At 46.7% G+C, this 27,269-nt stretch overlaps 1 protein-coding gene and 1 long non-coding RNA gene across 56 annotated transcripts in view; one reads left to right on the forward strand and one right to left on the reverse strand.

Moving 5' to 3' along the window:
• Positions 1 to 27,269, reverse strand: part of LOC118396227 (SRSF protein kinase 2-like) — an 81,377-nt gene that overhangs the window by 4,415 nt on the left and 49,693 nt on the right. For 5 of the 6 annotated variants that reach the window (XM_052465619.1, XM_052465620.1, XM_052465622.1 and 2 more), the window contains 12 exons: positions 15,818 to 15,969; positions 14,511 to 14,619; positions 14,150 to 14,237; positions 13,846 to 13,933; positions 13,095 to 13,201; positions 12,195 to 12,360; positions 8,814 to 8,839; positions 8,338 to 8,650; positions 7,099 to 8,010; positions 6,815 to 6,930; positions 6,470 to 6,577; positions 6,111 to 6,180 (listed from right to left, as the gene is read on the reverse strand). In XM_052465619.1, coding sequence (XP_052321579.1) covers positions 6,111 to 6,180; positions 6,470 to 6,577; positions 6,815 to 6,930; positions 7,099 to 8,010; positions 8,338 to 8,650; positions 8,814 to 8,839; positions 12,195 to 12,360; positions 13,095 to 13,201; positions 13,846 to 13,933; positions 14,150 to 14,237; positions 14,511 to 14,619; positions 15,818 to 15,969 — 2,255 coding nt within the window. The remainder of the gene's footprint in view (positions 1 to 6,110; positions 6,181 to 6,469; positions 6,578 to 6,814; positions 6,931 to 7,098; positions 8,011 to 8,337; positions 8,651 to 8,813; positions 8,840 to 12,194; positions 12,361 to 13,094; positions 13,202 to 13,845; positions 13,934 to 14,149; positions 14,238 to 14,510; positions 14,620 to 15,817; positions 15,970 to 27,269) is intronic. The other variant, XM_052465621.1, reaches the window with a different exon arrangement.
• Positions 358 to 5,692, forward strand: LOC127908210 (uncharacterized). 50 transcript variants are annotated; one of them, XR_008066350.1, is made up of 11 exons: positions 358 to 809; positions 884 to 920; positions 958 to 1,068; positions 3,115 to 3,229; positions 3,383 to 3,456; positions 3,722 to 3,906; positions 3,974 to 4,084; positions 4,356 to 4,614; positions 4,802 to 4,912; positions 5,017 to 5,534; positions 5,577 to 5,692. It is a non-coding gene; the product is annotated as an uncharacterized LOC127908210 (long non-coding RNA). The 50 variants fall into 50 exon arrangements; XR_008066315.1 differs by lacking the exon at positions 358 to 809 and adding an exon at positions 4,690 to 4,763 and having other exon boundaries at positions 829 to 1,068; positions 4,356 to 4,577; positions 4,802 to 4,875; XR_008066311.1 differs by lacking the exon at positions 358 to 809 and having other exon boundaries at positions 829 to 1,068; positions 5,017 to 5,349; positions 5,424 to 5,539; positions 5,577 to 5,668.

Raw genomic sequence — 27,269 nt, forward strand, 5'->3', positions numbered from 1 at the left:
CTACAGAGGAGAGAGGGAGAAAGGACGAAGGAAGGGGAGGAAGAGGAGAGAGGGAGAAAGGAGGAAGGGGAACAGGGAAAGGAGGAGAAGGAGAGAGGGAGAATAGGGTGAAAAGATAAAGGAGAGCGGAAAAGGAGGACAAGGAACCGGGGGATTGAGATGAGGAGAGGGAAGGAAGCAAGTAAGGAAGGAAGTAAGTAAGGAAGGAAGGAAGGAAGGAGGAAAAGGAGAACAAGAAAGTAGGACAAGTAAGGAAGGCAAAGGTGGGAAGAGGAGGAAAGAGTGAAAGAGGGAGAGACAGAGAGCTCAGTGTTAGTGACCCCACACCAGAGGTGGTGAGATGGAGTAGAGAGTGCCGTGGGTTTGGAGTAGAGAGACATGCATCTATTATCTTTTAATCTGAGAGACTCGTCCCCAAATATGGTGGCTCTCATTGTCGTCAATGAAGATATCATGGCAGTATCTATCCGTACATATAGACTACATGCCATTCATGTCGATAGTATGGTGAATTATCGTTCAAGTCCCTTTTGGTGAAGTATGTGGTGGTGTAATATTGTTAACATGGTATTTATGGAGTCAAATGTGGATGGCTGGACATGAGGTCAACAAAAGGGTTGAGGTGACAGTGTGCAGGAGGTCAACTGGACTAGGGCTTCGTGATGGACAGCATGGGGGCGGGTGGGGAGTGGGGGCCAGGAGTGAGCCGGTATAGAGGATGAGCGGGATAGGGGGATGTAGGGAGTGTGGATATGAATACAGGGATATGGAGGTGGAGGGAGTGTGGATGTAAATACGGGGATATGGAGGTGTAGGGAGTGTGGATATGAATACAGGGATATGGAGGTGTAGGGAGTGTGGATGTAAATACGGGGATATGGAGGTGTAGGGAGTGTGGATATGAATACGGGGATATGGAGGTGTAGGGAGTGTGGATGTGAATACGGGGATATGGAGGTGTAGGGAGTGTGGATGTAAATACGGGGATATGGAGGTGTAGGGAGTGTGGATGTGAATACGGGGATATGGAGGTGTAGGGAGTGTGGATGTAAATACGGGGATATGGAGGTGTAGGGAGTGTGGATGTGAATACAGGGATATGGAGGTGTAGGGAGTGTGGATGTGAATACGGGGATATGGAGGTGTAGGGAGTGTGGATGTAAATACGGGGATAGGGCGTGGGGATGGAGTCCGGTCAGGTAGGAGTGTGGATGTGAATACAGGGATATGGATGTGTAGGGATAGGGGCGTGTGTGAGTGGTATAGATGTAATACGGGGCGTGACAAGGCGGGATATGGAGGTGTAGGGAGTGTGGATATGAATACAGGGATATGGAGGTGTAGGGAGTGTGGATGTAAATACGGGGATATGGAGGTGTAGGGAGTGTGGATGTAAATACGGATAGGGGCGTGACAAGGCGGGATGAGTCCGGTCAGGTATAGATGTAAATACGGGGATAGGGCGTGACAAGGCGGGATGAATCAGGTCAGGATAGATGTAAATACGGGATAGGGCGTGTGAGTCCGGTCAGGTATAGATGTAAATACGGGGATAGGGCGTGACAAGGCGGGATGAATAGGTCAGGTATAGATGTAAATACGGGGATAGGGAGGTGAGTCAGGTCAGGAATAGATGTAACTACGGGGGATAGGGCGTAAGGTCAGGTATAGATGTAAATACGGGAATAGGGGCGTGATGAGTGGGTATAGATGTGGGGAGTGAATGGATGGATGAATACGGGGGAGGTATAGGGAGGTATGGAGGTAGGGAGTGTGGATGTAAATACGGGGATATGGAGGTGTAGGGAGTGTGGATGTAAATACGGGATATGGAGGGTGTAGGGAGTGTAAATACAGGATATGGAGTGTATGGATGTGAATGGATGGGATATGGAGGTGTAGGGAGTGTGGATGTAAATACAGGGGATATGGAGGTGTAGGGAGTGTGGATGTAAATACGGGATATGGAGGTGTAGGGAGTGTGGATGTAAATACGGGATATGGAGGTGTAGGGAGGATGTAAATACAGGGATGTGGATGTGAATACGGGGATATGGAGGTGTAGGGAGTGTGGATGTAAATACGGGGATATGGAGGTGTAGGAGTGTGTGGATGTGAATACGGGGATGGAGGTGTAGGGAGTGTGGATGTAAATACGGGGATATGGAGGTGTAGGGAGTGTGGATGTGTGGATGTGAAGTGTGGGATATGGAGGTGTAGGGAGTGTGGATGTAAATACAGGGATATGGAGGTGTAGGAGTGTGGATGTGAATACGGGGATATGGAGGTGTAGGGACTGTGTGGATGTAAATACGGGATATGGAGGTGAAGGGGAGTGTGGATGTGAATACGGGGATATGGAGGTGTAAATGTAAATACGGGGATATGGAGGTGTAGGGAGTGTGGATGTGAATACGGGGATATGGAGGTGAGGTGTGGAGTGTGGATGTGAATGGAGGGGATGTGGATGTGGATGTAAATACGGGGATATGGAGGTGTAGGAGTGTGGATGTGAATACGGGGATATGGAGGTGTAGGGAGTGTGTGGATGTGAATACGGGATATGGAGGTGTAGGGAGTGTGGATGTAATACGGGGATATGGAGGTGTAGGGAGTGTGGATGTGAATACGGGATATGGAGGTGTAGGGAGTGTGGATGTAAATACGGGGATATGGAGGTGTAGGGAGTGTGGATGTGAATACGGGATATGGAGGTGAGGGAGTGTGGATGTAAATACGGGATAGGGAGGTGTAGGGAGTGTGGATGTAAAGGGTGTGGATGTAAATACGGATATGGAGGTGTAGGGGATATGGAGGTGTGGATGTGTAAATACGGGGATATGGAGGTGGATGTGAATACGGGATATGGAGGTGTAGGATGTAAATACGGGGATGGAGGTGGGGAGTGTGTGAATACGGGATATGGAGTGTGGATGTGGATGTAATACGGGGATATGGAGGTGTAGGGAGTGTGGATGTAAATGGGAGGTGTAGGATGTGGATGTAAATACGGGGATATGGAGGTGTAGGGAGTGTGGATGTGAATACGGGGATATGGAGGTGTAGGGAGTGTGGATGGAGGTGTAAGTGTGGATGTGAATACGGGATATGGAGGTGTAGGGAGTGTGGATGTGAATACGGGGATATGGAGGTGTAGGGAGTGTGGATGTAAATACGGGGATATGGAGGTGTAGGGAGTGTGTGTGGATGTGAATACGGGGATATGGAGGTGTAGGGAGTGTGGGGATGTAAATACGGGGGGGATATGGAGGTGTAGGGAGTGTGGATGTAAATACGGGGGATATGGAGGTGTAGGGAGTGTGGATGTAAATACGGGGATATGGAGGTGTAGGAGTGTGGATGTAAATACGGGGATATGGAGGTGTAGGGAGTGTGGATGTAAATACGGGGATATGGAGGTGTAGGGAGTGTGGATGTAAATACGGGGATATGGAGGTGTAGGGAGTGTGGATGTAAATAGGGGATATGGAGGTGGATGTGGATGTAAATACGGGGATATGGAGGTGTATGGATGGAGGTGTAGGGAGGGGATATGTGGATGGATAAATACGGGGATATGGAGGTGTAGGGAGTGTGGATGTAAATACAGGGATATGGAGGTGTAGGGAGTGTGGATGTAAATACGGGGATATGGAGGTGTAGGGAGGTGGATGTAAATACAGGGATATGGAGGTGTAAATGTAAATACAGGGATATGGAGGTGTAGGGAGTGTGGATGTAAATACAGGGATATGGAGGTGTAGGGAGTGTGGATGTAAATACAGGGATATGGAGGTGTAGGGAGTGTGGATGTAAATACAGGGATATGGAGGTGTAGGGAGTGTGGATGTAAATACAGGGATATGGAGGTGTAGGGAGTGTGGATGTAAATACAGGGATATGGAGGTGTAGTGTGGATGTAAATACAGGGATAGGAGGTGTAGGATGTGGATGTAAATACAGGGATATGGAGGTGTAGGGAGTGTGGATGTAAATACAGGGATATGGAGGTGTAGGGAGTGTGGATGTAAATACAGGGATATGGAGGTGTAGGGAGTGTGGATGTAAATACAGGGATATGGAGGTGTAGGGAGTGTGGATGTAAATACAGGGGATATGGAGGTGTAGGGAGTGTGGATGTAAATACAGGGATATGGAGGTGTAGGGAGTGTGGATGTAATATGTAGGGAGGTGGATGTAAATACAGGGATATGGAGGTGTAGGGAGTGTGGATGTAAATACAGGGATAGGAGGTGTAGGGAGTGTGGATGTAAAAATACGGGGATATGGAGGTGAATGTAGGTGTGGATGTAAATACGGGAGGTGTAGGAGTGTGGATGTAAATACGGGATAAGGTGTAGGGAGTGTGGATGTAAATACAGGGATATGGAGGTGTAGGGAGTGTGGATGTAAATACGGGGATATGGAGGTGTAGGGAGTGTGGATGTAAATACAGGGATATGGAGGTGTAGGGAGTGTGGATGTAAATACAGGGATATGGAGGTGTAGGGAGTGTGGATGTAAATACAGGGATATGGAGGTGTAGGGAGTGTGGATGTAAATACAGGGATATGGAGGTGTAGGGAGTGTGGATGTAAATACGGGGATATGGAGGTGTAGGGAGTGTGGATGTAAATACGGGATAGGAGGTGTAGGGAGTGTGGATGTAAGGTGTAGGTATACAGGGAGGTGTAGGGAGTGTGGATGTAAATACAGGGATATGGAGGTGTAGGGAGTGTGGATGTAAATACGGGGATATGGAGGTGTAGGGAGTGTGGATGTAAATACGGGGATATGGGAGGTGTAGGGAGTGTGGATGTAAATACGGGGATATGGAGGTGTAGGGAGTGTGGATGTAAATACGGGGATATGGAGGTGTAGGGAGTGTGGATGTAAATACGGGGATATGGAGGTGTAGGGAGTGTGGATGTAAATACGGGATATGGAGGTGTAGGGAGTGTGGATGTAAATACGGGATATGGAGGTGTATGTGGATGTAAATACGGGGATATGGAGGTGTAGGGAGTGTGGATGTAAATACAGGGATATGGAGGTGTAGGGAGTGTGGATGTAAATACAGGGATATGGAGGTGTAGGGAGTGTGGATGTAAATACGGGGATATGGAGGTGTAGGGAGTGTGGATGTAAATACGGGGATATGGAGGTGTAGGGAGTGTGGATGTAAATACGGGGATATGGAGGTGTAGGGAGTGTGGATGTAAATACGGGGATATGGAGGTGTAGGGAGTGTGGATGTAAATACGGGGATATGGAGGTGTAGGGAGTGTGGATGTAAATACGGGGATATGGAGGTGTAGGGAGTGTGGATGTAAATACGGGGATATGGAGGTGTAGGGAGTGTGGATGTAAATACAGGGATATGGAGGTGTAGGGAGTGTGGATGTAAATACAGGGATATGGAGGTGTAGGGAGTGTGGATGTAAATACGGGGATATGGAGGTGTAGGGAGTGTGGATGTAAATACGGGGATAGGGAGGTGTAGGGAGTGTGGATGTAAATACGGGGATAGGGAGGTGTAGTGTAGGGAGTGTGGATGTAAATACGGGGATAGGGAGGTGTAGGGAGTGTGGATGTAAATACGGGGATAGGGCGTGACAAGGCGGGATGAGTCAGGTCAGGTATAGATGTAGATTCGGGGATAGGTTGAGTGAGGGTAAAGATGTAGAAGGTGAGGATAGAGAGAGAGACACTAGTGGATAGGAAAACTAGAGGGGGCTATACTAAAATCTGTTGTGACATCTTTAACCCGTTCAAGAATGTTCTACTTTGGGCCCATTGCAATACAAAGTATTTCAAATGAAGCTGTTATACTATCTCCAATCTGCTAGTACTACAAGGTATTACCTTCGTACTAAGTGCTATCACTTAATTCAGTTGAGCAAATCTCAAAACGACAGATCAACAACAGTTGTAACTACACGGTTCCTCAGTCTAAACACCTTCAAAATCATTGGTAACAACAGCGAATATTAAAACAGCTGAATCCTCTACCACTGTAATCATGCGTAGATCAATAAAGTGCAGTATTATGCCGTATTAGGTTTAGTATGAGTCTGAACCATTCGGAAATGCAATATGTAGAGACTGACCCTCATCCCGGGAGTAGTCCTCTCCAGAGTGGGGCTCAAACAGGTAGTCTCCTGTAGCCAGCTCAAACGCCTGCAGGACACACACAGGTCAGGATCATCCATCAGCACTGTGTTTGTTTGAGTGTGTGTGTGTGTGTGTGTGTGTGTGTGTGTGTGTGTGTGTGTGTGTGTGTGTGTGTGTGTGTGTGTGTGTGTGTGTGTGTGTGTGTGTGTGTGTGTGTGCGTGTGTGTCTGTCTCTGTGTGTGCGTGTGTGTCTGTCTCTGTGTCTGTCTCTGTGTGTGCGTGTGTCTGTCTCTGTGTGTGTGTGTGTGTGTGTGTGTGTGTGTGTGTGTGTGTGTGTGTGTGTGTGTGTGCTCACCATGCAGGCGGTGCTCCAAATGTCAGCAGGAGTGCTGTAGCCAGCTCCTATCAGGACCTCTATGGAGCGGTACTGTCTGGTCTGGATGTCCTCTGTGAAGTGTTTGTGCTGGGAAAGAGAAAGGAGAGGAAGGAGAGAGTTTAACGACTACTGTTTATAATGCAAATGACTTTATTGTAAAACACCACAGGCACGCGCACACACACACACACACACACACACACACACACACACACACACACACACACACACACACACACACACACACACACACACACACACACACACACACACACACACACACACACACACACACACACACACACACACACACACACGTCTTACCACCCAGCAGGCGTTGCCCAGGTCAGCTATCTTGACTCGGAGTGTGTCAGCGTTGCGGGGGTCCAGGGGGTTGACCAGCAGGTCTGCTGCTTTGGCCTTGGCTAGAACCACATCATCTAGTTTAGATAAACGGGTTAATGTTGTCGAGAAGGACAGGCAGATTATGTACAGCAAATGCGTGTCTCTGTGACTCCATGTACTTTACATCTGTGTTGTTCATACATGTGTGCGAAAGAGAGCGAACGAGAGAGAACAAGAGAGAGAGAAAGGGAGAAACGCCTCACCTTTAGGCATGTCCCCGGTGCTAGACAACGACACAGTACGGCTGCGGTCTGCAGAGGGGCTGTGAGGGGAGGTCGCGCCCCCCGGTTGACCTGCTCCGCCCACTGTGACGGTGATTCCCGGGTCGGGGTCCAGCGGCAACTCTGGGAAGCGTGGCGCCGTGCCCCTGTGGCGCTGCGCCCCGTTGGTCAGGCCTGGCGTAACCACCTCGCCGTTGAAGAGCTCATAGAAGGAGCTGAGGGAGCTTTGGTCCCTGTCCGTGCAGCTGAACTCTGACTCCACCAGGGGGCAGTGCAGATGGATGGGGGAGGAGGTAGGGACTGGATGGTTGGCTCTGGGACCTCTCTCCCTCTCCCTCTCCTCACCCCCCAGTAGGACGTGGCCGTTGGTTTTGTGGGTGTTGTTGTTCTGGCCCGTGGTGGTGGAGGTGGAGTTGCTGAGGTCGTCAACGCCAGTCTCTGTTTCATCGGCGTCATCGTCTTCTTCCTCATCATCATCATCATCGTCATCATCGTCGTCATCGTCGTCGTCGTCCTCTTCCTCTTTGTCCGTTTCCTGCTCCTTGGTCTCCTCACCCTTCTCCTCCTCCTCTGTTCTCCCCTCCTTCTCCTCTTTCTCTACCGCCGGCGGCGGCTCGGCCGGAGCTGTAACCAAGTCCTCTTCGTCATCTTCCCCATCCTCCTCCTCTTCCTCCTTCTCTTCCTTTACGGCCTCTTTCCAATCCTCCTTCTCGTCCTCCTCCTCGGCCTGGCCCTCTGGATTGGCTGTGTTGCCATCCCCAGGTGTGGTGGGAGTGGGTGTGGGGGTCTGTGTCTCTGTCTCTGGAGCAGGGCTGGGGGTGGGCTCCCCCTCCTGCTCTGCTGCTGCCTCTGGCATGGGGGGAACCTCTGACTGCTCCTGGGGTAGGGCAGCACCTGAAAGGCGGAGGGGGAGATAAAGAGTGGATCAAAAAAGAGAGAAGGGAGAGAGAGGAGAAAGAAAGAGGGAGAAAGATAGAGCGAGATTGAGGTTCGGTTAGACTGTAGTTGTTTATGAATCAGCCTGGCATTGCTCCTCTCTAGAAGACCTAGTGTGAAAGGTTGGAGGCGGGCCCATCCTCCTCCAGTTCTCATTCACTCCCATTCCACACAGCTCTGAGTCACACACACTACTGAATGGGTGAATAACCAACACATTGAGGAAATGACTATAAAACCATCACCACCACCACACTGATTGACAGTCAAACCACATCAACTCACAGGTGTGATTGGTTAGCCTGGTGGGCCTCTCCCTCTCTGCCTCTCCTTCCTCCTCCTCGTCTCCATCCTCTTCATCGTCATCATCGTCGTCATCGCTCTCACCCAGTGCGACGGCGGGCCCCAGTGCCGCGTTGCGGGGTGCGTGTTTTGGGGAGTGGGTCAACCCCTCACCTTCGGGGCCCTCTGTGGCCCTCTGTTTCTCAGCCTCTTTCTCCAGGGCCTCGATCTCCAGCATGCGTCTCTCCAACAGCTCGGTCTGACGCTTCTGCTTCTTCTTCAGCTTCTTCTTCTTGTTCTTCGAGATCTTCCCCACCTAGAGGAGAGGAGAGAGGAAGAGGACAGGAGGGGTCTATTACAGTTAGTGACACACTGGCCCATTTGTTGAGCGACTGAAATTAGTTTAAAAAAATCATTGGACAGCATAATCAGGTTTTTCCTCTGTTTATGAGGTGAATACAAAACGTTGGGCCACTCACCGGTTTGACCTGTGGTGCTGTGCTGACTGTTGGGGATGAAACAGAGTCATACAAAGTCAGAGTCTGGAGAAAGTTCAACTTCAAACAGATCATCCCTCGCACACGCTTGTGTAATATGTACCCCTGAATAAGACCTCATATCTTTTAGACCCTCTTAAAGACTTCAAATAAAAAATCAAGTCAAATGGTATTAGTCACATATTAGTCACACACACCTTACAGTGAAATGCTTACTTACGAGCCCCTAACCAACAGTGCAGTTTAAAAAAATACGGATAAGAATAAGAGATAAAAATAACAAGTAATTAAAGAGCAGCAGTAAAAAATAACAATATATACAGGGGGGTGCTGGTACAGAGTCAATGTGCGGGGGCACCGGTTGTTTGAGATAGTTTGTACATGTAGGTAGAGTTAATTAAAGTGACTATACATAGATGACAACCGAGAGTGGCAGTGGTGTGGAGAGGGGGGTTGGGCAATGCAAATCTATCTGGGTAGCGATGGATTTGACTAGATGTTCGACTAGATGTTAAGGAGTCTTATGGCTTGGGGGCAGAAGTTGTTTAGAAGCCTCTTGGACCTAGACTTGGTGCTCCGGTACCGCTTGCCGTGCAGTAGCAGGGAGGACAGTCTATGACTAGGGTGGCAGGAGTGTTTAGAAGCCTCTTGGACCGAGACTTGGTGCTCCGGTACCGCTTGCCGTACAGTAGCAGGGAGGACAGTCTATGACTAGGGTGGCAGGAGTGTTTAGAAGCCTCTTGGACCTAGACTTGGTGCTCCGGTACCGCTTGCCGTGCAGTAGCAGGGAGGACAGTCTATGACTAGGGTGGCAGGAGTGTTTAGAAGCCTCTTGGACCTAGACTTGGTGCTCCGGTACCGCTTGCCGTGCAGTAGCAGGGAGGACAGTCTATGACTAGGGTGGCAGGAGTGTTTAGAAGCCTCTTGGACCTAGACGTGGTGCTCCGGTACCGCTTGCCGTGCAGTAGCAGGGAGGACAGTCTATGACCAGGGTGGCAGGAGTGTTTAACAATTTTTAGGGCCTTCCTCTGACACCGCCTGGTTTCGAGTTCCTGGATGGCAGGAAGTTTGGCCCCAGTGATGTACTGGGCTGTTCTCACTACCCTCTGTAGTAACTTACGGTCGGAGGCCGAGCAGTTTCCATACCAGGTAGTGATGCAACCAGTCAGGATGTTCTCGATGGTGCAGCTGTAGAACCTTTTGAGGATCTGAGGACCCATGACAAATCTTTTCAGTGTCCTGAGGGGGAAAGGGCATTGTCGTGCCCTCTTCATGACCGTCTTGGTGTGCTTGGACCATGTTAGTTTGTTGGTGATGTGGACACCAAGGAACTTGAAGCTCTCAACCTGCTCCACTGCAGCCCCGTCGATGAGAATACACACCCAATCTTTGGGTGAACTGTGTGAGTTGAAAGGAGGATGTATTCAAAGTCATTCCAGACAGCTTTATTCCCTTGTCCTAAATCCATAGCAATCAACCTTTTCTCCATGTGTTACGCAATGCCCACATACAGCCCTCATCATTCCCACCTGACTCATAGGTGTGCGTGGAGTCTGAAGATGTGTCAGTCACAGGAGGCTGCTGAGGGGAGGACGGCTCATAATAATGTCTGGAACGGAGCCAGTGGAATGGCATCAACCACCTGGAAACCACGTGTTTGATGTATTTGATACAATTCCTCTCCAATTAAGGTGCCACCAACCTCCTGTGGTGTCCACCGGTGTATGGAACACTTAGAGATTTAGAGATTTGAGATTTGTGAAGAAAAATAAGGCATGGAATTATAGCTACTTAGAGTTGTCAAATTTCGAGGGATACTATTGGATGAGTTGAATGTCCAGCAGTGTGATGTCGACACTACTTGACCCCTGGCTCTGCTAGTGACACACACGTGACAGGACAAACAAACAGTAGATTTTGAAGAGGATGTTGAAGGAACATCAGGCCTAAGACAATAGGGGAATGTGAGTGGAAGCAAAGAGTGAGCTGACTAAAAAACGCTTAACAACTCCGCTTCCCACCCTGTCCTCCTCTCTCTCCTTGCTAAAGGCACGTTTCCGTAATCACTCTCAGCTAGCTTTTAGCGGAGCCGCAACCTCTCAAGCAACCTCTCTGCCAATCAAACTAGGAAAGAGCTCGAGCCAAATTGACTGGTTGGCTTAGGCTGGCAAGATGAAGCAACAAAGTAAGGGACCGCCGAACTGATTGATTCGTCCGATTGATTAGTCCGTTTGATGAATAGATTAATTAATGCTGTGACAGATATACTGACACACATCAGGGTACTGCTGATCAGAACCAATACTTACTACTATACTGCAAACTACTGAAACTGTGGGACAGATACTTCCCGATACTAGCAATATATCTTGTCTTTCAGCAATAATAATCAAACGGTCTATAATGGATTTGACTCTCATGCACTGATTCAACAAAGACTGAACCTGAGGTCAAGTACAGATCATGGCTTTAGGGAAGAACACCCACAAGTCATTCAATTCACTATTCACTGTTTAACTCCCAAAACACTTCAGTCTGAAATGAGGATGAGGCTACAATATAACTAAATATTTGGCAGTGGTGTAAAGTACTTCAGTAAAAAATACTTTAAAGTACTACTTAAGTAGGTATCTGTTTTGGATATCTGTACTTTACAATTCATATTTTTGACAACTGTTAATTTTACTTCACTACATTCCGAAAGAAAATGTAAAATAATGTACTTGACACTCCAAAATAATGTACTTGACACTCCATACATTTTCGCTGACACCAAAAGTGCTTGTTACATTACATGCTAAGCAGGACAGGAAAATGGTCCAATTCACACACTTATCAAGAGAACATCCCTGGTCATCTCTACTGCCTCTGATCTGGCAGACGCACTAAACACAAATGCTTCGTTTGTAAATTATGTCTGATTGTTGGAGTTTGCCCCTGGCTATCCGTAAATGAAAAATACAAGAAAATGGTGCCTTCTGGTTTGCTTAATATAAGGAATTTGAAATGATTTCTAATTTTGATATTTACACACATATATATATATATTTTTTTTAGCAATCACATTTACTTTTTATTCTTACGTATATTTAAAACCAAATACTTTTATTCAAGTAGTATTCTACTGGGTGACTTTCATTTTCTATTTAGGTATCTTCACTTTTACTCAAGTTTGACAACTGGGTACTTTTTCCCACCACTGATATTTGTATATACAGTAGCTTAAAGGGATAGTTCACATTCAAAGTTTGCCAGATGGTTTAGGAAAAAACTGTGATTTTGGGTTATAATTATTCTGATATTTTCTTCTACAGAGAGAGAGAGTGAGGGGAGGTGGGCAGTGCCCAATGGTCTGTATCCTACCTGCTGATCCAGAGGGTGGGGGCGCCCCGGCCTTCTGCCATTCTGTTGCCTCCACGGCCATGCGACGGACAAACGCATCGTCCACACACATCAGGATGTTCTCCGGCTTGATGTCCGTGTGGACGATCTTACACTTGCTGTGGAGGTAGTCCAAGCCCTGCAGAACCTAAACGCACACACACACAAAAACAAACCCATCCCAGATTAAACACGCACCGATGCAACGCTAAATGAACCATTCCTTTCATCTTAGCCATCTTCCATTTGGGACAAGGCTGCTGTTGTTTTTCTGTTTGTTGTTTACACGTGCTTGTGTGTGTGTGTGTGTGTGTGTGTGTGTGTGTGTGTGTGTGTGTGTGTGTGTGTGTGGTGTGGGGGGGGTGTTGCACAGTTGCCCGTGTTTGTTTTCAGGCGCTTTGCATTGACGTTGAGAACAGTTTCTATTCATCTTCAGTGGGCCTTTCAAGTAGGAGAAGCAGCGGCTTAGTTGCTTGAGCAGCAGCAGAGATGTGGGGATAAGTTCAGTCCACATGCTGCTCTGCTCTTAAGGGGGAAGGGGAAATGCCTGTGAAGGCCTTGAGAAGTCAACAACATGTACTACCCTGGCCTGGCCTGAGGTACTGCCTCTGGCTGGGGAAATCCCTAGCGTTCCTCTCTGATGGTGCTAATAAAGAGTGTTGATGGAAGTGAATGTGACGTGTGAATGTGTGTGTGTATGTGTGAAAGGATATTGATGAGGATGTGTGTTCAGGTGTTGGTGAACATTTGTGTGTGTGTGTGTGTGTGTGTGTGTGTGTGTGTGTGTGTGTGTGTGTGTGTGTGTGTGTGTGTGTGTGTGTGTGTGTGTGTGTGTGTGTGTGTGTGTGTGTGTGTGTGTGTGTGTGTGTGCGTGTGGCATACCTGTTTGATAATACTCTTGACACAGGGTAGAGGAAGACCCTGGTAGTTGGACTTGATGATCCATTTTAAAAGGTGGTGCCCCAGAACCTCAAACACCATACACACATCTGGGACAGCTGGTCAAGGAGGAACCCGGCTTTATAATGCACATAGAGGAAGTCATAGGTAACAAACAGAATGTTTCTGCACTGTTTTCTGCATGTTTCTGCACTCATGAATACACACACACACACACACATTACTACATTATATGTAGTAAAATGTTCAGGCTTCAAACAGTTAAGTATATGTTATCAAAATGCATTCGGCCTCCAGGTCATTGCAAAGCGGTGTGTAACGCACTGATGAAGCCTTCTGTTGCATTTCCATTCGCGGTATGAGATGCTGTAGCAGCAGCTCTGGAGCTGCCTGACAGATTTTACGCTCTGCATCTGTACGCGTGCGATAAACAAGGTGCATAACAAATACACTGTACCCGCATGCCAATTTAATTCCACTCAATTATGCAAATTGCCCTATAGACCAATAAGCATGACCAGTCAAACGTATTTAAATCGACTGGTATTTTTTTTATCAATGAATATGCTAAAAAGCATTATTTTGCAATGGGATTATTTCCTCTTTTCCAGGACAATTGGCAGGCAGCAATTTTATTTATCGGCTTTTCAAAAAAATGTATCGGCCAAAAGCCGGCTATTATTAGCTAACGGAAACCCTGACACACATACACACCCTCTGCTGATAAGGATACGTATTCCGTTAATTCCAGAGATCTTGAAGTCGTCAATCAGCTGAACCACCATCTCTTTGTTTTGGTCAGAGGGGTCACTCTCTCTCACCTGGAGAGGACGGAGGGTGTGTGAGAGAGAGGTGTGAGAAACACATGGGGAAACACACACACACACACACACACACACACACACACACACACACACACACACACACACACACACACACACACACACACACACACACACACACACACACACACACACACACACACACACACACACGTTCCACACACACATTTTGATGACCCAGAGTCCCCTACTCACACATCTGAGCAGTTTGATCTCATCCAGGGCTGTCTCTGTGTAGTGCTGAGCACTCTTCACCACCTTCATCGCCACAAAGTTCTTCACCCTGAAACAGCAAACAGTGTCACATACAGGACATTATGGACTACAACGGAGCTAGCTATTCAACACTGGGGCGGCAGGGTAGCCTAGTGGTTAGAGCGTTGGACTAGTAACCGGAAGGTTGCAAGTTCAAACCCCCGAGCTGACAAGGATTTTACTGTGTAAGTGATTGAATTGGGGCGAAGTGTGATGTAACCTAGTGAAAGGTGATATTCTGACACTAATACTGTTAACACTTTGGCACTATGTGCAACTGCAGTGTGTGTGTGTGACTCACTGGATGTCCCAGCACAGCCACACAGTGGAGAAGTGACCCCAGCCCAGCTTGCGTATTACGTGGTACCTCCCGTTGAACAAGTCCCCTATCTTCACCGGATGGTATCCACCTGAGAGAGAGAGGAAGAGACGGAGAGAGAGACTGTTAAAAGTGGATCTAGACAATCAGGATACTGATACTTTGAGACAATCTGAAATGATGCCATTGGTGGGGGTGGATTAAAACAGAGAAAATGAGAGGAGGCTAGAGGAAGAGAGACACAGCGACAGCATCTTCAGTCTTCAGCCAATCCTGTGAAACCCTGTGGGAGAGGGATATAGAGGACGAATGAGAGAAAGAGGGGAAGAGCGATGGAGAGATAGACAGACGTAAACCCTATGGGAGAAGAGTCTCCCCAGTTCCTTAGAGCTATGTGTCTCTTCCGTGAAGAGGCCACTCCCTCTTGGCACAGACAACAACCTTGAGCCTTGGTGCTGGTGCCAAGCATACAGAGTTGCTGGCAAGAGTCACACCGCTACAAATTACATTATAACCCAGGGAAGATAAAGGAGATAGAGTAAGAGGGAGAGAAAGAGAGGGCAAGAGAGAGAGAGAGAGAGGACAGAGTAAGAGGGAGAGAGAGAGATAGACAGAAAGACAGAGTAAGAGGATAGAGAGACAGAGACAGAGTAAGAGGGAGAGAAAGAGAGAGAGAGTAAGAGGGAGAGAAAGAGGGAGAGAAAGAGAGAGAGTGAGAGAGAGTGAGAGAGAGAGAGACAGAGACAGAGTAAGAGGGAGAGAAAGAGGGAGAGAAAGAGAGAGGAGAGAAAGAGGGAGAGAAAGAGAGAGAGAGTAAGAGGGAGAGAGTAAGAGGGAGAGAGTAAGAGGAAGAGAGAGAGAGAGAGAGAAGAGAAGAGAGAGAGAGAGAGAGAGAGAGAGAGAGAGAGAGAGAGAGAGAGAGAGAGAGAGAGAGAGAGAGAGAGAGAGAGAGAGAGAGAGAGAGAGAGAGAGAGAGAGAGAGAGAGAAAGAGAGAGAGAGAGAGAAAGAGAGAGAGACAGAGAGAGAGACAGAGAGAGAGCGGGAGAGAGAGAGAGAAAGAGAGGGAGCGAGAGAGGAGAACAAGATACGGGCTTAAGTGTATTGGGGTATGGGGTAACAGCGATGTGTCTGGGGAGGGGGGGTTGTATGCGGGCATGTGTGTATGCCTGCGTGTGTGTTCGCGTGTGTGTGAGTCAGTGAGTGAGAGAGTCCAAAAGGTAGAGAGAAAGGGGAAGGAGACGAGTGATGTGTGTGATTGTCATAGGTGTGTGTGTGTGTCTCCCTCCACCTTTGCAGTAGTCTGCGGGGTCCTCCTGCTCCTCATCGTCAGAGCCTAGGATCTCCTCCTCTGGCTCTGGGGGGACGGCCGGCTCAGGAGGGGGTGGAGGGGGCGGCGGGAGAGGGGGGGCAGACACTGGGGCTTTTTGCTGGGTCTCAGGCCTGACGGAGAGAGAGAGGAAGAGAGAAATACTGTTACAACCTGAATTGGTTTGTGTACTCACAACAATTACAATCATCACTGCGGTCAAACAGACATTCATAGCTGGATGCCATTTCACTTCAAGACCTGATTCCATCTCAGAGCCCTTCCCCTAGCCTCTATCCCTTCCCCCAGCCTCTATCCCTTTCCCCCAGCCTCTATCCCTTCCCCCAGCCTCTATCCCTTCCCCTAGACTCAATCCCTTCCCCGCGCCCCTATCCCTTCCCCTAGCCTCTATCCCTTCCCCGAGCCCCTATCCCTTCCCCAAGCCTCTATCCCTTCCCCTAGCCCCTATCCCTTCCCCTAGCCTCTATCCCTTCCCCGAGCCTCTATCCCTATCCCTTCCCCCGAGCCTCTATCCCTATCCCTTCCCCGAGCCTCTATCCGTTCCCCGAGCCCTTCCCTAGCCTCGATCCCTTCCCCTATCCCTTCCCCCAGCCTCTATCCCTTCCCTAGCCTCTATCCCTTCCCATAGCCCCTATCCCTTCCCATAGCCCCTATCCCTTCCCCTAGCCCCTATCCCTTCCCCCCTTCCCCTAGCCTCTATCCCTTCCCCTAGCCTCTATCCCTTCCCCTAGCCCCTATCCCTTCCCCTAGCCTCGATCCCTTCCCTAGCCTCGATCCCTTCCCCTATCCCTTCCCCCAGCCTCTATACCTTCCCCTAGCATCTATCCCTTCCCCTAGCCCCTATCCCTTCCCATAGCCCCTATCCCTTCCCCAAGCCCCTATCCCTTCGCCTAGCCCCTATCCCTTCCCTAGCCTCTATCCCTTCCCCCTAGCCCCTATCCCTTCCCCTAGCCTCTATCCCTTCCCCTAGCCTCGATCCCTTCCCCCCCTATCCCTTCCCCCAGCCTCTATCCCTTCCCCTAGCCTCTATCCCTTCCCCTAGCCCCCCCCTATCCCTTCCCCTATCCCTTCCCCAGCCCTATCCCTTCCCCTAGCCTCTATCCCTTCCCTAGCCTCTATCCCTTCCCCCCCTATCCCTTCCTAGCCCTCCCTTCCCTAGCCTCTCCCTTCCCCTAGCCTCTATCCCTTCCCCTAGCCTCTATCCCTTCCCCGAGCCCCTATCCCTTCCCCAAGCCTCTATCCCTTCCCCTAGCCCCTATCCCTTCCCCTAGCCTCTATCCCTTCCCCTAGCCTCTATCCCTCCCCCTAGCCTCTATCCCTTCCCCTAGACCCTTAGTGTTCTCAGATCTGTAAGGACTGGAACTTGAACTAATGCCCTTAAAAAAAAGTATGCTGTATTTTTAGCATCTCATCAATAAGACAGTGTGTGGCTTCTCTTACGAGCCTGATTGGATGTGCTGCTTTCTATTCAATACACTATTCAGTATTAGCTCCTGTATGTTAAGCGTCAATGATGACAACACCAGAAACATCAGAGTACATGATGAGGTGACCTAACATTAACATAAAAAGCATTGTTCAATATCAGACTCAGATGAGTCAGAAGCACAAGACGTTGTTTTACTATCTTTGAACGTTGCTATTTCGGCGGCGTCCTCCGTAATAGCTGTATGGGTGTGAGTTATTAATGCTAAATAAATAGTGTGAACTGTGTCAGTGCCTGGCTAATAGATTCAGCAAAAAATATCGGAAATACAATCAAACGCTTGAGTAAGAAGCAAACACAAACAAACGTGCGCGCGCACACAGACAAACGTGCGCGCGCACACACACACACACACACACACACACACACACACACACACACACACACACACACACACACACACACACACACACACACACACACACACACACACACACACACACACACACACACACACACACACACACACTGTGATAAATCCCGTTCACAGGCACACCGTGGAGCCTTGCGGTCGGTGCGTTGCCATAGAAACTGTGGAGCAGGGAGAATCCACGCCTTGAAGAGTTAACGTGGCAGCTAGGACAAAGCAAGGCTCATCTAACGTCTAAAGAAGCACAGCCGTCTGGGAAGGATAACACAAACACTTAGCATTGAGATTCCTCTATACTTGCGCACACACATGCACGCACAGAGACAGAGAGACACACACACACAGGCTACGCACGCACACACACACACACACACACACACACACACACACACACACACACACACACACACACACACTCCGTGCTTAGATCTGTGTGCCCTTGCAGCAAGATGCTCCTTAAACAAACCAGTCACGTACTGTATCATAGATCACTTCCAAAGGCTTAGCGCTTTTATGCTTGAGCCTGCCATACACACACACTTAGCCACAATAACTCTGAGCCCACTACAGCAGCAATCAGTCCACTCCAGTGTCTGTGGACGTGCATGTGTGTACTAGCGCATGAACATTTGTGTGTTTAGTCATATTGAAAATATACATACCAGAGGCTGCAGGGAACACTTCATATCCTAGCTCACGTGCGTGTGGGTGTGTGTTTATCACACCCTGCACCACTGTCACCATGCACTCATACACATAACAGCAACAACGGAACCAGAGTGTTTCTGAATGCATGGAAATCCCCAGAGATTACCAATAACAACTAAACCTTAGGGCTGTGTCCCAATAGCACCTTTGGCCAGACCCCATCTACAGTAGTGCACTATGTAGGGAATAGCGTGCCTTTTGGGCCGCAAGGTCAGCAGCTAACAAAGCTAATCACTGGCTGCCATTGTCCTCATCGCAGACATACCAGACCAGTTTGCAGCCAGCTGACACAGCAGCAGGAGAATACGACGAGCTACTTTCTCCTCAGGATGAATGCATTAACGGTTCTGTTTTACGGCTGTTGGTTTTCTAGATGCTTGACTGTCACATTGGTATAAGCAGTGTAATTACAGCACAAGAACCCACAGGGTGAGAGAGAGGTATTGTGGTTGCATGTTACAATGGGAGTGTGTATAGTGTGTACATACAGCGCGTTCAAGAGTATTCAGACCCCTTCCCTTTTTCCAACATTTTGTTATGTTACAGCCTTATTCTAAAATATATATATATATATTTTTAAATCCTCCTCATAAATCTACACACAATACCCCATAATGAAAAAGCAAAAACAGGATTTGTCAATTTTGCAAATGTATTAAAAATAAAAACCTAAAATATTTACACAAGTATTCAGACCTTTTGCTATAAGATTTGAAATTGAGCTCAGGTTCAACAAGATTCTCTGGTCTGATGAAACCAAGATTGAACTCTTTGGCCTGAATGCAAAGCGTCACAACTGGAGGAAACCTGGCACCTTCCCTATGATGAAGCATGGTGGTGGTATCATCATGCTGTGGGGTAGTTTTCAGCGACAGGGAGTAGGAGACTAGTCTGGATCGAGGGAAAGATGAATGGAGCAAAGTACAGAGAGATCCTTGATGAAAACCTGCTCCAGAGCGCTCAAGACCTCAGACTGGGGTGAAGGGTCACCTTTCAACAGGACAACGACCCTAACCACACAACCAAGACAACGCAGCAGTTGCTTTGGGACAAGTCTCTGAATGTCCTTGAGTGGCCCAGCCAGAGCCCGGACTTGAACCCGATCAAACATCAGAGACCTGAAAATAAATAGTTGTGCAGCAACGCTTCCCATCCAACCTGACAGAGTTTGAGAGGATCTGCAGAGAAGAATGGGAGAAACTCCCCAAATACAGGTGTGCCAAGCTTGTAGCATCATACCGAAGAAGACTAGCGGCTGTAATCGCTGCCAAAGGTGCCTCAACAAAGCACTGAGTAAAGGGTCTGAATACTTATGGAAATGTAAGATCATTTTTTTCCTTCTTTACATTTGCAAAACATTTTTAAACCGGTTTTTGCTTTGTCATGATGAGGTATTGTGTGTGGATTGATGAGGGGGAAAAAAACGACTTAATACATTTTATAATAAGGCTGTAATGTAATAAAATTTGGAAAAGTCAAGGGGTCCGAATACTTTCTGAATGCACTCTACATGGTAACAGAGATGTGTGTGTAAGCACTGTCCCACCTCAGGGTAGCGTGGGTGCAAGAGTCCTGCCCGGTGTCTGTGGAATGTCCTGTGTGTGTGTGTGTGTGTGTGTGTGTGTGTGTGTGTGTGTGTGTGTGTGTGTGTGTGTTGAGCGGATCCAGACAGGACTCTCTCTCAGACATGGTAAATTAGAGTGGGATACATTTTCCACCCTGAAACACCTTTTTGTGTGTGTGTGGACATGCCCAGAACTCAACTCACTCACAAACAACTAATCTTTTGGCTCCTTTCGTTAATTTGATTCAGCAATGCCCAGAGCATGCAAGACCCTCTACCGGCGAACAATGAACTAAAAACTATCATGATTCTACATGCCTCTCGTTCACCATAGGGGGCTTATTGTCATTGCCCTTTGTTAATGAGACTTTAAAAAGTGTACTTCAAACAATGTACATTTGTGATGGCTAGGGATACAAATAAGATGATTTATTGCTAGCTTTCGGACGAGGTCTAGCCTAATTGCGGCCGCAACCAAACTAGATTGTGAGCGACTCTTGGCGGAATGCTCTCTGCTTGACTGCCGCGAGGGAGATGAGCACAATATCGAAGTGCAGCTGCCCCCCAAACGATTACTTCTCAATTATTCAGCAGAGGCATGCGTTTGTTTTGGTTCTACAAAAGGTGTCCACCGATAATGTTGAATAATCATTGCATTCATTCTTGCATCATTCAATCAATTATCAGTTCTAAACATGTATTTGTCTTCTCTGTGCTCACAATCTATTTTTCTGTCCACACATGATAGACAGTTTGTGATCAGAGCACGTCTCCGGAGCCACTGAGCCGGATGAGCGTGTCTAAATCCTGCAGTAGAATTCATTGCGGCCAGTCAGCAGGTCAAACAAACGACTAAAATGAACGGGTCCCTCAGAAAAACGAATCACGACTCTCGAGTCAGTAAAAAGAGTTGTTCAAAAAGAATGAATCGTTTGCGAACCGCACAAAGGCCAGAGTAGTGTGCGGAAGACAAACACACAGTACTGAAGAGCCTGTTCTCTCGAACTCTCCACGAAAGCACGCACGCACGCACACGCACACACACACACACACACACACACACACCACTGTCCCACCCTGCAAAGGCATTTAGAGTCCCTACAGTGCATTTTCAAAGCCCATCCCTATCAAAGCATGTCATGATTATGGGGAGGTAACCGTCTCACAAATTCACGTGTAAAAACATGTTTTGATCTTCAGAGAGAATATAGTATGTTCACTTATACACTTATATGACATTCTGGCCCTTATACCATCATGGCCGCCTAATCATCCCCAGCTTCCAATTGGCTCATTCATTCCCCCTCCTCTCCCCTGTAGCTTTTCCCCGGGTCGCTGCTGCAAAGGAGAATGTGTTCTCAGTCAACTTAGCTTTTAAAATGAGGGCTAAATAAAATACAAAATAATAATAAATAAATGTGAAAGGAATAGAGAGACATGGAGGTTGGAGAGTAGAAAAGACAAAAGAGAGAGAACACATTATCCAGGAAAGATACATGAAATAAAGGTAGACGAACGGCACACTGAATGTACCGGTAGTTTAGGTAAATCACTTGTCAGTGTTTCAGAGCAGAGCACAGTGATACTCCTCCTATCCCCAAGGCCTCTGTTCTAATTCAGGAAAATGATTAAACGTTGTTAATCATTAATTTCCCTGCTAAATGGGGGAGAAAGACATGAGAATAGCTAAGAAGCTGTCGTCTTTGTCTGTCAGCTTCAAATCCCTAATGCTGTGTCTGAAAACCTATGCAGTTCTATGGGGATATGGTTATACTGTATACAACATGAGTTCCTTCCAAATACACTGAGTATAACAAACATTAGGAAAACCTTCCTAACATTGAGTTGCCCCCCCTCCCCTCCCCTCTTCATTACAGATGCAACAACCACAGTATACCCCTGTTCACTCAGTAAAATATATCCTTAAAAAACATCTTCACATATTGATTACTTAACACTACCGGTCCCTACAGGCAACATATTGATTACCTCGCACCAAAGTGGCGTGCTGAATACTGAGCATTGACTGTCACCAAGGAAACACATTTAATAGCGATGGAACTCCACTGTCACCTAGGTAACCTATTGATTAGGCCTGCTATCACCATGTCTGACTCTGAACATCCTGGTACCTCTAGGCAGAGGTCACCTAGGGGTTAAACTACTTCACCTGGGAAACAGAGACCTATTGGTTACTGAACACACTGCTGTCATCTAGTAGGTAATACCATAGAAATAAGGAATATGGATTCTATCGGTAACACAGACCCTATAATTCCGTAAATTATAGGATCTCTATGGGTTACACTTTGATGCCTGCCAGTCAACTTAGTGATGGATCCGTTATGGAATGTTGCTGTCACCTCAGTGATAAATTGAGAAAAACTGAGTACTATTAAGTAAGACAGACATAGGCTACTGTAGCAGAATGAAGACTTTTTTTTACAAATTCAGCTGCCTGTCATTGCGGTGAGTCATTGATAAATGAGGTGCATTATCACCTAGGCAACAGCCATTACTTAGCAACTCGATTGTCCACTCACCGAGGCTTCAATGACTAAACAGTGAGCACCAGCCTTTCTCAGTCAGAACCAAAACACCATCTCATCCCCCTGGTAATAAATAGGCTACCACTCTCTCTTTCCCTGATCCATCATCACCCCCCTCTCTCTCTCTCCATCCATATCAGTCTCTTCCAGCAGCAGGTCAGGCAAGCTGACTCATTTGCTCCTCTCCTCCGGTATGTCTGTTGCTCTGCACATGACAGGGAAGTGAGATTTCACTGCTATTTCAGTCTACAGCCTGCCTGCCTGACGTCAAGCAGCACTGCCCCCACACTATCCATACCCGCCATGATGAATCTGTGCCACTCACCTACCACACAATTATGGATCTGAGTCTACAGGTATCTGTACAAAACATGACCATATATTGGCAAGTACAGCTCTGTAGTGCAATACATTACTGTCCACACACCTAGCTCACCATTTTGGATCTCTATGTGTACAATACATTAAGAAAAATTCAGCCCGGCATTGGCGCTGTAACATATACTGTGCAAAATCATTATACTACAGTTCCACTAACCAACTAAACACACCAACGTCGCTATTACAGTAACCTCTGTTTAATTCAACACTGAACCATGCATGAGAGCACCAGCTGTTAAAATTGCAGACGACACAACGGTGGTAGGCCTGATCACCGACAATAATGAGACAGCTATAGGGAGTAGGTCAGAGACCGGCCGGTGTGGTGCCAGGACAACAACCTCTACCTCAATGTCAGCAAGACAAAGGAGCTGATCGTAGACTACAGGAAACAGAGGGCAGAGTACACCCCCGTCCACATTCACATTCCTCAGTGTCCACAACACTAAGGATCTATAATGGTCCAAACACAACAACACAGTCGTGAAGAGAGCACGACAAAGCCTCTTCCCCCTCAGGAGGCTGAAAAGATTTGGGATGGGCCCTCAGATCCTCAAAAAGTTATTCAGCTGCATCATTGGGAGCATCTTGACTGGCTGCACTTGGTATGGCAACTGCTTGGCATCGGACCGCAAGGCACTACAGAGGGTATCATCAAATCAAGCTTTATTTATATAGAACATTTCAGACACTGATGAAGGAAATAAACAAATAAAAAACAATGAAAATAAAAACAAATATTTACTACACAACAAACATGAGGATAAAAAAAAAAAACAATAAGAAAAACTGAAAGAAAAAAACCCCCAGATAAAAATAGTTTTAAGATCTCTTTTAAATATGTTCACAGTTTTGGCCGGCTATTCCAAAAGCTAGGGGCATAGTAACTAAAGGCTGCCTCTCCATGCCTCTTGGTCCTAGGCTTTGGGATAGTTAAAAGGTCAGTGCCAGAGGACCTGAGGGACCTACTGGATACATAACTTAAAAGCATGTCTGACATGCAGCTTTTCACCAGCTTCAAGGGCATTATCACTTTTATACCAACATATTCAAATAATAATTGGCATATTTTCATTACAAACATTCTTTTGATAAATGTATTAATAGATTTTTTATTTCACCTTTATTTAACCAGGTAGGCAAGTTGAGAACAAGTTCTCATTTACAACTGCGACCTGCCTAAGAATAAAGCAAAGCAGTTTGACTCATACAACAACACAGAGTTACACATCGAATAAACAAACATACAGTCAATAATACAGTAGAAAAAGTCTATATTCAATGTGTGCAAATGAGGTAAGATAAGGGAAGGAAAGGCAATAAATAGGCCAGGGTGGCGAAGTAATTACAATATACCAATTAAACACTGGAGTGATTGTGAAGTGAAGTGAAGAAGATGATTGTGCAAGTAGAGATACTGGGGTGCAAAGGAGCAAGATAAATAAATAAATACAGTATGGGGATGAGGGAGTTGGATGCGCTATTTACAGATGAGCTATGTACAGGTGAAGTGATCTGTGAGCTGCACTGACAGCTGGTGCTTAAAGCTAGTGAGGGAGATATGAGTCTCTAGCTTCAGTGATTTTTGTAGTTTGTTCCAGTCATTGGCAGCAGAGAACTGGAAGGAAAGGCGGCCAAAGGAGGAATTAGCTTTGGGGGTGACTAGTGACATATACCTGCTGGAGCGCGTGCTACGGGTGGGTGCTGCTATGGTGACCAGTGAGCTGAGATAAGGCGGGGTTTACCTAGCAGAGACTTGTAGATGACCTGGAGCCAGTGAGTTTGGCGACGAGTATGAAGCGAGGGCCAGCCAACGAGAGCGTGCAGGTCACAATGGTGACAAAATGGATGGTACTGTGATAGACTGCATCCAATTTGTTGAGTAGAGCTTTGGAGGCAATTTTGTAAATGACATCGCTGAAGTCGAGGATCGGTAGGATAGGCAGTTTTACGAGGGTATGTTTAGCAGCATGAGGGGAGGCTTTGTTGCGAAATAGGAAGCCGTTTCTAGATTTAATTTTGGATTGGCGATGCTTAATGTGAGTCTGGAAGGAGAGTTTACAGTCTAACCAGAGACATAGGTTTTTGTAGTTGTCCACAAATTCTAAGTCAGAACCGTCCAGAGTAGTGATTATTAATACTTCCATGAGATATAGTCCCAACACAAATCTAGGGTTGCTACCCAGGTCGGCTGGTCGTTCGTTCTATTGGTTCGGTTGCCAGAGTCGCGACCCAGTCTTTTTGTTTTGTATCCATGGACGCGACCCAGTCGTTCTAAATGTGCCATTGGCTGGCATCTTTCTTATCCCTTGCTTGCTAGCTAGCCAACTACGGCTAACTTACAGTTACATCAAACAGTGCAGACAGAATAACAGCAAAGTAGGTGCATTTGCATTTGTTTAAGCTGTTTTCTAGTGACATTTATTTGGATACACCCATAACAATGAGCTAATGATGCAAAATTTATCCTGGCATAGAAAATGTGCTCTCTCGTCAGGACACTTGTTCAGAGGAGCTAGCCAGCAACACAGCTAACACAATCACTTCAAACTGAAGCTGGAAAGACTGCAAACTAGCTGCAATTCATTTAGTTTTATATGTTTTCTTTTAGTACTTCTTTGTATATATCCATAAAAATGATGCTGATTCATGATTTCGACTGGCTGTGAAAAGCTGCCTGCCTGCCTGTCTCGTCCCGACACGTTCATTACTATGGGACATCTGGAGATAGAATTTGAATATTGAAACAATGTTGGAAGATGTCGGAGAGACAGAGAGCAAGGTTTATACAAATCTCCGCTGTTGAAAACTAAATGTTAGCCTAAAAGAAATGTGAGATAACGTCTAGATGCTTTTTATAGTGGAGATCAAGTTTATAACTTCCCTGACTGTGCTGATGAGACAGTGGATTGCACAGTCAGATGGAACAGAGTAAATAGGTATTTTAATGTCATAGATTTAGCCGGTGGTGACTTGTGGAATAGACACCGGCTGGAATGCAGTTTTAACCAATCAGCATTCAGGAATAAACCTAACCGTTGTATAATTAAGCAATAAGGCCCAAGAAGGTGTGGTATACGGCCAATATACCACGGCTAAGGGCTGTTTTTAGGCACAAAACAATGCCTGGACATAGCCCTTAGCAGTGGTATATCGGACAAAAAATTCACAAACCCCAGAGGTGCCTTATTGCTATTATAAACTGGTTACCAACATAATTAGAGCAGTAAAAATACATATTTTGTTATACCTGTGGTATATGGTCTGATACACCATGGCTGTCAGCCAAACAGCATTCAGGGCTTGAACCACCCTGTTTATAACAGTCAATAAATGCTGATTTGACTGTTAGATTAATTTCCCATGGGAAGCAAATGAATACTGTACTACATGCTGCACTACACTGACCTACAGATTAGAGGTCGACCGATTAATTGGAATGGCCGATTAATTAGGGCCGATATCAAGTTTTGATAACAATCGGAAATCTGTATTTTTGGACACCGATTTTTTTACACCTTTATTTAAAGGTTTAACAGCATTGCACTCTTTATTTTACTAGGCAAGTCAGTTAAGAACACATTCTTATTTTCAATGACTGCCTAGGAACGGTGGGTTAACTGCCTTGTTCAGATGCAGAAAGACAGATTTTCACCTTGTCAGCTAGGGTGTTCCAATCTTGCAATCTTACAGTTATCTAGTCCTTTTGCACTCCACAACAACACTGCTTGTTACGCGAATGCAGTAAGCCAAGGTAAGTTGCTAGCTTGCATTAAACTTATCTTATAAAAAACAATCAATCATAATCACTAGTTAACTACACATGGTTGATGATATTACTAGATATTATCTAGTGTGTCCTGCGTTGCATATAATCTGACTGACCATACAAGTATCTAAGTATGTGACTGAGCGGTGGTAGGCAGAAGCAGGATCATAAACATTCATTCAAACAGCACTTTAGTGCGTTTTGCCAGCAGCTCTTCATTGTGCGTCAAGCATTGCGCTATTTATGACTTCAAGCCTATCAACTCCCGAGATGAGGCTGGTGTAACCGAAGTGAAATAGCTAGCTAGTTAGCGCGCGCTAATAGCATTTCAAACTTCACTCGCTCTGAGCCTTGGAGTGGTTGTTTTCCTTGCTCTGCATGTGTAACGCTGCTTCGAGGGTGGCTGTTGTTGTTGTGTTGCTGGTTCGAGCCCAGGGAGGAGCGAGGAGAGGGACGGAAGCTACACTGTTACACTGGCAATACTAAAGTGCCTATAAGAACATCCAATAGTCAAAGGTTAATGAAATACAAATGATATAGAGAGAAATAGTCCTATAATTCCTATAATAACTACAACCTAAAACTT

The sequence above is a fragment of the Oncorhynchus keta genome, chromosome 17 (assembly GCF_023373465.1).
Source record: "Oncorhynchus keta strain PuntledgeMale-10-30-2019 chromosome 17, Oket_V2, whole genome shotgun sequence".
NCBI lineage: Eukaryota > Metazoa > Chordata > Actinopteri > Salmoniformes > Salmonidae > Oncorhynchus > Oncorhynchus keta.